Genomic DNA, 9,143 nt, shown 5'->3' on the forward strand with positions numbered 1-9,143 from the left:
AACCTCTACAACAGTTTAAACTCAACTAGATTGCTTTGACATATGAAGAAATAATGTTGTAGCTTCACACAAAATACCAATACAAGCTATTTATTACACAACATATTTTTTGGCTAAAATTTAGCAGTTGGTTCCAGTTTAGAATACAATTATTTTTTACCTTTTCTTAGTTGTTTTAATTAGTTTGATTTTCACTACTACAATCGAAACAAATTAAACTTTCTGTTTGTGTTTTTTTGACATATTTGAACTACAGCTTTAATTACACGAACATTATGGCACGAAATATTTTTATTTGTTCTAAAACAAATACATCATATATATCATGAATTATATTTTGATGTAATTGTTAGTTAACATCATCAGATTCATCTTGTGTCGGTGTCGCGCTTCGCTCGGTCTTCACTTCTATTTGGTAGAAAAAAATGTCAGAAATAATAATACAAAAAAACAAAATTGAAAAAAAAAAAAATTAACAAAAAAAATTCTTTAGATGTTTTACAAACAGGTTTACAAAAAAGAAGAAGTTCTTGCCAAAGACACATGCCTACAATTACTTTAAACCAATGGTCATTAAGCGGTTGTCGAAATCAACCATATAGAAAAAAATCACCCACAAAGTTATGTGGTAACTCGTAAGTTGACATGAGGTGTATGAAACCGAACACCTGTGTTATAACAACTGTCGTTTCCTGGCAACGCGAGAGTATAGCAAGTTAAAATCATTTATTTAATGGTACTAGTGAGGCGTTTGAAAAACTTTAAATTAAAATAAAAGCTGCAAATACTATTTATATAACTCAGTACTAACCAGCTTGGGCAGGAGACTGGTTACTTGTAGATGAAGGTGGTATAGCAGCAGGAGGAGCTACCATTAGTGTTGGGGGTGGGACATTGTATTGGAATGGGGGTAAGGGTAGGTTAGGGGGCAGAATTATACCGGGGGGTGGTAGATGGGTGGCTGGGGGTAAAGGGGTGGGGGTGATGGCTTTGGCTGGAGATGCTGTTGTGTTTAGAGCTGTAAGGATAGTGTTAAATGGGTTAGCTGATATATAGTAGGTTGGGGTAAGAGTCCCCTATAAAAGGTTCGGATAAGATCACAGGTCTAATAGTTCATGGTAAGACGGCTGTACAGTAGGTTGGGGTAAGATAACCCACATGATAGGTTGAGGTAAAATAAATAATGGTTTCATTCTATTTTTTTTTCAATTTGGAAGTTAACAACATTTACAGAATTATATAACCATAACCTCAAGACTCTAAATGAGCATTGTAAATTGTTAAAAATGATCTTACCAGGGGGATTAGTGGATACAGGGGGAGTTGAACTTGCTGGGAGAATCACTGGTTTTATATCGGCTGCAAAATTACTCGGAGGAGTTGATAAAAAAAACGGATGTTTTAATTCAAAAAGAAGTTTTATAAAAAACCTTTTGCTTTATAGAAATCAAAGAAAACCAAAAAATCCATCAACCTAGTAAATATTTAGTAAGTAAAATTTATTACCAAAAAAAATTTCCGTTAAAAATTTAATACAATGCAAATAAAACAACTCATAAACAACAAACACTACCTTGTACTTGCATGGGTGGGTTTAACAAGGGTGTAGCATTTGTGGGTGGGGGACCAAGTAGACTGGGTTGAGGGTTACTGCCGGGAAAAGCCCCAAGAAGTCCGTCGCCTTCTTTGTTTGTTTCAACTTTCACGTCCAACGAGGCTTCTTGGTTGCGTTTCTGTCGCTCGCTTTCTTGTTTAGCCTGAATGGAATTTGAGTGTATTAGAATTACAGTTAAATGAATGAATGAATGGAACTTGCTTTATCCTCTGGCAGGGCAATGATTGTTCTGTATATTCTGTTACCTACATCTCGTGCCCACGGTTTCAAGGCTCATTGCAGCCAATGTGGGTGTATGTGTCCTTGTCCTTGGGCAATTGATCCAACCCAGTGGTCACTATTGGGTTGTCTAAATCAACAGCTACACATAAAACCAAAAATAACAAATAATAATCCCCAAAAAATAATCAAGAACAAAATTAAATACATAGTAACTCATAAGCGTGTACGAAATGTATGAAACAGAACATCTGTGTTATACTGACTCATTTCCCACCATGTGAGGGTAAATAAGCAACATTCATCATCACATACCAGCTGTGCATTTATCCTCATTATCTCTTGCTGAGCTTGGAGAGCAGCTTTTCTGTCTCTTTCCTTTCTCTCCCACTCCTGGGCGAGTTTCTCCTGCTCCTTGCTCCGAGCAAGTTTCTCCTGCATTTCCCTCTGAGCTTTTAGAGCAGCTTGTTCTGGTGAAACCTCGAGCACAGATACGATGGCTGGAGAGATGTGTTGCCGCTGGAAATGCAAAATACCATGTTATTTGTAATTGAAAATTACATTTCTATGAATAGGATGAAAGAGATCATTTGGCAACTTTCTGTTCTGTAATATTTAAAGACAGCTGTTTCGTTACTTTACAAGAAGACATCAAGATTTTCTGTTAAGTGTTTTATCCAAGAACACATGCGCCAAGATCACTTAATGGCACACCCTGTTGAGTGTGGATGTCCCAATGTATGGCTAACAAAAATCTGCCATTTGAATATTCAATAGTTACAAGGTTTTTGAAACTTGTCACTAAATTTTGATAAATATTATAAAAAAAGTTTATTAAATACCTGTTGTGGGGTAAGCTTATTAACATACTGAAGTAATGGTTCCCTCAAATCGGGGAAAGTTTCAAACACATTAGACAACCAAGCTGGTGGAAGTTGTAGCAAAACTTGGAACGATTGAGGCTTCATTCGCTGGAAACACAATGGTTTAAAAAAAATTCTGAAATGTTATGCAAAACAAGCAAAATGAAAGTGAAAAAAAAGTGTTACAATGTTTTATATTAATGCCAAAAGTTTTTAGTTTTTTTAAGTTTGCTGAGGCAGTAACCCTTTAGTTCTCTCATATACTTTCATATAAAGTGGAGTGAAAGTTATAACTATAAATTTTAACAAAACAGTACCACTAAAAGAGTTTTTAAAATTTAAAAAGTATTTTTGTATTTACAGTTTAAATTTTACAAAATTTTGCCAACAATTGAAGTAAAGAACTGCTACTGTAAAACTTACCTGGCAGCATCTTATAAAACCTTCCCAAACTTTAGTTTGCTCCCAAACTCTTTTCATTATCAGTCTTTGAAGAACGTTCATAACGAACCCAGACAAACGTGAATATGTGATGAGTGCCTGTGTAAATACAAAACATCTGTATAATAACAGCGTAGGAAATTTTAAATGATAACACAAACATTCGTGGTAATTAGGTTTTTAATTCTATTCTACATGGGGGAGGGCAAGCAGTGTGAAACGACATGGGAACTTAGATTTTGCTAGGGTGTTACAACCCATTAGTGACCACTGGGTTGGAACAATGTGTTTGACCAATAATGTATAATTTATACCCCACTCCACACAGTAAAACATTGCAATGACCAGTGGCGCAGCAAAGGGGGGTTTAGGGTGTCGCCACCCCACCTATTAAACCCCCAAAAAAATTAATCAAAAAAAAAAATTGAAAATTTTTTTTGATTAAACCCCCCCTCTTATTTTTTTTCTGGCTGCGCCACTGGCAGTGACTTATGGAAACTGCACAGAAGGCTTTGTAAAACTACATTGCTGGATATAAGATACATTATTAAAACCCATACCTGTATAACAGTCCTCATCAACAGAGTAGGAATAACTGGAAGTTCCACCAGATGGTTGATCACTGTTACAAGCACCTCAGATGTATATACGGCTTTCTCAGCAAAACATAAACTTGTTGCTGGTAAGATATAAAGAATAAGGAATCAATGAATAAAAAATTGAATGTAACTTAAAGTTAAATCTAGGGTGGCATTGATAAAATGCAAGTATACTCAGGCATAGCCTTTAAGAAACCTTATTAATTAGTTATTCCAAGTGTAAAACTAAGGTACTAAAACTTTGCTAAAAATGAACCCTTTACACTAAAACAGGTATAGTTAGTACTCCTTTTTCGCCAGTGTCGCCACCATAAATGACAGCAAAATACATGTTTAATGGTTAAAAACAGTATGTACCTAAGCCTATTTCTGTAGCATACTTCATGTTACTTATTTTCCATGCATATTTTTATACCTTTAATAACAAATTTGACATCTGCCTTGCTTTGGTCTATTGTGTGCAATGCTACAAGCAGTTCCACAGGTGTTATTGCACTCACAGAAGGTTCTGAACTATAGTGACGCTGTATGCCAAGTAATCTGAAAAAAATAATTAGATTGATTTAAAAATTCCAATTTTTTTACCCATTTTTGAACAACCTGCAAAAAGTGATGATAAAATTATTTTTTTAAAGTTTTTAAGTTGTTTTATGAAGTAAAAATATAAAAAAGTCCAGCAAATAGTACAATAAAAAATAAAATGGCATTGTCAGTCTCTTATTCCGATAGAATGATATCTGAAAATGGTTTAAAAATTTCACCAACCTATTAAACACCCCTTTTACAACAGTTGGGTTCAGTTTTATAAGCTTTGGTAGCACAGCGAGCACCTCGTACTTTTCGAGCCCGTTGATTACCGGGATTAGGAAACGCACGTCGGGCACACGCTTCTGGTAAAGGTCACGAACTTTGCATACCAAGCTGGGTGATGGGTGTTCTGTGGTAGAAATAAAATTTAAAAAAAACAGTAGGAATTTAAAAAAACGGTTAAAATTTATTTTTTTAGTTTTGGTATATAGCCATAGGCATAGGGGTAAGTTATAGTATGATTCGCATTCTATTTTATTCTGTAGGCGGGGGGGGAGGGGGGGGGAGAATTTTACTTTATACTACAGGGCCTGTCCAGGACCCGAGATTTAGGTCAGAGTTGACCCATGGCCATTAAGTATTTTGCCCAAGGACCCTTACGCCTGTCAGCATTAAGCAATGAACCCAGTATGTTTCGATGCAAGCAGCTAACCACAGAGCCACAGTGCTAGGTAAAAGAACCAATACTTTTAGGCAAAAAATCAAATATTTTTGTAAAAAAAACCTAATCTTTATTTACTTTTATATAAATAAAAGCAAACTTTTCCGGAAACAAAAAAATCAAAATATTTCCGACCTCTGTCAGTGAGAATATGCAACATCCTTGTCACGATAGTTTCAGCTCCTTTTGGACATTCCTCCACCAGTTTAAGTAGCTCAGGAGAAGACATTCCTACTCCATGCACAGGAGCATCCAACGAATGAAGGATCACTCGTTTTATATTTGCAGAGGCTTCAACGTAAACTGCAGCTAAGCTGGAGGTGAAAAAAGATGATTTTTTAAGCGTTTTCTTACACATAACTTATAAAAAAATAAAACCTTTTTTTTTTTATAATTTAAAAATCTTTTTTTTTGCGGAATTTTTTTATGTGATTACAAAAAAATATTGTACATGACTTAACGATTTGTAATATGAGATATATTAGGGGTAATGGGCCAATTCTGGCCTAAACCGCATATCTTAGACAAGGACCTCAGAGTAGGAGACATTAATTTTGGCAAAAAAGTATTAAAAAAAAATTTAGAAACACAGCAGTGTTGCTCACTTACTTATGTACAAGTGCGTGGTTGGTGGGCAGAAGAGATAAACAGAGTTGGAAACACTGTTTCATTTGTTCCTCATTCCAAGTTTCTGTGAATTTAAAATACTTTTTTTTTAATGAATATAACTTTATTTACAATTTTTTGAGGAAAAGATATTTTTCCATATAGTGTGTTTTATGCCAAAAAAAAAATAATTTGCACAGCAGAAAACTATTACTACAAATGCGGTGATATCAATTGTTTTTGCCCCCAATATACTTGTTATTTTTATTTGTAAAAAAGTTTTTATGAACTCACTGTCAGATTCTTCTTGTCGAATATCATTCGGTGGTTCTGCTTCTTTCAAGTAAGATAAATTGGTCATCGCATATTGTTCAATAAAATCTCGATATTTCTGATTTTCGTATAATTCCTTTACTATTTCAATTGAATTTTGGCGCACCTGGTAAAAAAACAATTTATTTTATAAAATGTTTTTTTCTCAGTTTTTTTTATTTTTATTCTTTTGCATACATAATGATAAACGAAATAAATTAAAATAACGAAAATAACAAATATTTATCGTTAAAAAAAATTAAAAGAATATTAATTTAAATTAGAGCAAAAATTGAATGACTTAACATGCAAAACTAAATTGCTGAATGTGCCTAATTGTTAGACTATTAGGTAACAGACCACGCCTAAACTTACAGTTTCAATTTTAAAAGTGCTTAAGTCAAGCAGAACACGCAGAAACTGCATTCTTCTCGTTGGTCTGTGTGACAGCAGGGTACGAACGAGCAACATGGTAGTTTGGGACCGCCGTTCATCCTCACAATACGAATGAACTACTTTGATGGCAGAGTCAGTCAGCAAGGGAGCTTGTAACACAAGCTTTGTAAAAAGGCTGGAAAAATAAAAAATAGATATTTTATGGGTAAGGTATATAGAAATTTGTAGAGTAGGTCATGAATTTTGGGGATATTTTTTAAGTTTTTATGCACAAGCTTTGTGAAAAAGTAGAAAAAATATTTTTTTTATATTGTATGGGTGACATATACATATAACTTTGTAAGTAATTTTTTGGAGGATATTTTATATTTTTTAATGTATGAGTGACAATTTAGACAACCAATAAGGTGCCACTGGGTTAAAGCAATCGCTGTTAAGTGTCTTGCCCAAAGACACATACGCCCACAATGGTCCCAGCGTTTAGCCTTGAATCTGTATCCTTTGGCTAAATACAGGCGTGCTAACCAGTTAACCACTATACAATTTATAAGAAATACATTTAATGTTCAAACCCACCCTTCTCTTGAATCCTGTTTTTCCAGCAGTCCTTGTAACAGCCCAGTAAGACACGCATCGTAATTCTCCATGGCAGCTTTATCATTAATTCCACGAGCATTTTCAAGGTAAATATTAAACTCTTCATACAACCATTGGAATGCTAGTTGAGAACGATTTCGAATGTCAGCGAGAATGAATTTGGCAAGAGCTGAAAAATGGTAGTTATTTAAGCTGTAAATTCTGTTTTAGTAAAAAACATTAACTCCAAATGAAAAAATGCTGAAAAAAAGCTCAATTAGTTATGCTTTAAGTTTTGGTTTGGTGAAGTTATTTCTATTCTAATCTTTGTGAGTGAGATCCTACAGTGTGGCCCATGATGGGGCCTGTAATTTAGGCCAGAGTTGGTCCACTACACAGGGTACTTTAACCCACTTAGTGTCCAATGGGTTGGAGCAATGTCTGTTAAATCTCTTGCCCAAGACGTATACACCTATCTGTATCAAGCATTGAACCCGGTGTTCTTTTTTATTAGAATATTTTATTTTATATATAGCCTACTAAAACATAGACTTACATCTGTGCAGATCACCACCAAACTGAGCTACAAGGTTTGTTAAAATTTTCTGCCACCTTGAGTGAATTCCACCAGCAATTGCACTTCCTGAAAAGAATTATTTATGACCAAATATAATAATATGTTATGTAAATATATTTATATATTCTATATGGGTTAGGGCCTACAGTAAGGCATGCCATGGGTCCTGAAAATTAGGCAAGAGTTGAGAAATTACTTTTGACACTAATTTTTTGTATTAAATTTAAACCTTTCCAAAAATCTGATTAAAATAAGTTGGAATGTAATAAAAACTTACTTTCTGATTTAAGCACACGTAGAACCGCCATCTTGATTATTTTGTCTTTTGCTTCCAAACTTAAAGGCTTGGTAATGCTTGCTAGATGGAATCCCTGCAAAGAAAAAAAAATCTTAAAATTTTACGACCATTAACATAAATGGCATTTTAACATTAACATAAATTTATACGCCCACAACGGTAGCAGCAACAAGCCTTGAACCCGTAACCTCTTGGTTACTGGCGTGCTAACCACTGTTCTACGAGTCGTACACATACTTGTATTCTTCTCTGCATCCCTTTCATAGGGACAGCTGGTTGAGTTGGCTCTAATGGTTTGCTCTCTTGTTTAACTTCAACCGGTTCAGGGACATCAGAGGTTGTTGTTCCACCTAATATAAAAGTAAAATGTTATTTTACTTTGGTGGTGCCCAGTGGGCAGCTAGGGGGTTATTGGGGGGTCGCGACTTTTTATAAGATTTTGTTACAATGCTGTAGTAGTTAAAGTTGTAAAGCATGTAAAAATTTAAAAATTATAGATAATATCTTATGAACGAATGAATGTAAGTTACTTTATCCTCGCGTGGCCGGAAATCGACAGTCGCTATTACACAGGTGTTCTGTTTCATACATCTCGTGCTAGCTTTTACCAAGTATGTTACTTTATCAATAACAAATAGTCACCAATAAGAGTTTGGATTGGGATTTTCTTTTCAAGTTCTTTCTTTTCTTTCTCCATTTGTTTCTTCGCTATTTCTTTTGCCTCCTATAATATAAGTAACGTTTTGTTTAGATCAGTAACAAAAAAATAAATAAATTTAAAAAAGCAAAAAATGTGCATTGCAGTTTCTACTTCATTTTGGTAAAATTTCTGCATTTAGCCCAAATATTTCCCAAAAATTGTGCAAACTGAACATAGGATATGTTTATGTATACATAAATTTATTTAATCCTAATTCAAACCTGTAAAAAATGATACATTCATTACATTGTTTGTTAAATTGAAAATCTATACGTAATTTCAAAATCAAAATATTAGGTTTAAAATTTTAAATACTAAAAAAAACAATTAAATTTTGCAATGTTCTTTAGCTATCAAAAAGCATTAAATTTTCACCCCCTAAAACCCCTAAAGCGTAAAAACGTCACCCACCATTTCTGCAGTGTGTTGAACCCCTGATCCGATCCCGACCGCTGTCATCTGGATGGAAAGAAGACGAGCAAGATGTTTCTTCTGATCAATCGTTCCAGCCGACTCTATTGGAGTATAAGAGGCTTGGAAAGCATCTGGGATTTTATCAGGGAGCATAACCTGTAAAGATGGGAATACTTTTTTTTGCCAAAAAATAAGTATATATATATAATATTTATTTAGTAACAAATTTGCAAAAATTCGGTGTTTTCTCATGATTACTGTAAATCTAAAAAAAATCT

General features: G+C 34.2%; 1 protein-coding gene across 1 annotated transcript in view; it reads right to left on the reverse strand.

Annotated features, from left to right (window-relative positions):
• Positions 1-273: 273 nt before the first annotated feature.
• Positions 274-9,143, reverse strand: part of LOC100183988 (symplekin) — a gene marked incomplete in the record, with an annotated part of 14,058 nt that continues 5,188 nt past the window's right edge. Inside the window, 20 exon segments of the mRNA XM_009861926.3 lie at positions 274-408; positions 812-1,018; positions 1,297-1,359; positions 1,574-1,757; positions 2,150-2,353; positions 2,677-2,805; positions 3,121-3,237; positions 3,699-3,817; positions 4,153-4,277; positions 4,503-4,674; positions 5,122-5,300; positions 5,596-5,677; positions 5,887-6,031; positions 6,280-6,475; positions 6,877-7,066; positions 7,433-7,519; positions 7,731-7,824; positions 7,989-8,101; positions 8,394-8,475; positions 8,863-9,021. Coding sequence (XP_009860228.1) covers positions 350-408; positions 812-1,018; positions 1,297-1,359; positions 1,574-1,757; positions 2,150-2,353; positions 2,677-2,805; positions 3,121-3,237; positions 3,699-3,817; positions 4,153-4,277; positions 4,503-4,674; positions 5,122-5,300; positions 5,596-5,677; positions 5,887-6,031; positions 6,280-6,475; positions 6,877-7,066; positions 7,433-7,519; positions 7,731-7,824; positions 7,989-8,101; positions 8,394-8,475; positions 8,863-9,021 — 2,706 coding nt within the window.

This window comes from Ciona intestinalis, chromosome 11 (assembly GCF_000224145.3).
Source record: "Ciona intestinalis chromosome 11, KH, whole genome shotgun sequence".
Lineage (NCBI taxonomy): Eukaryota > Metazoa > Chordata > Ascidiacea > Phlebobranchia > Cionidae > Ciona > Ciona intestinalis.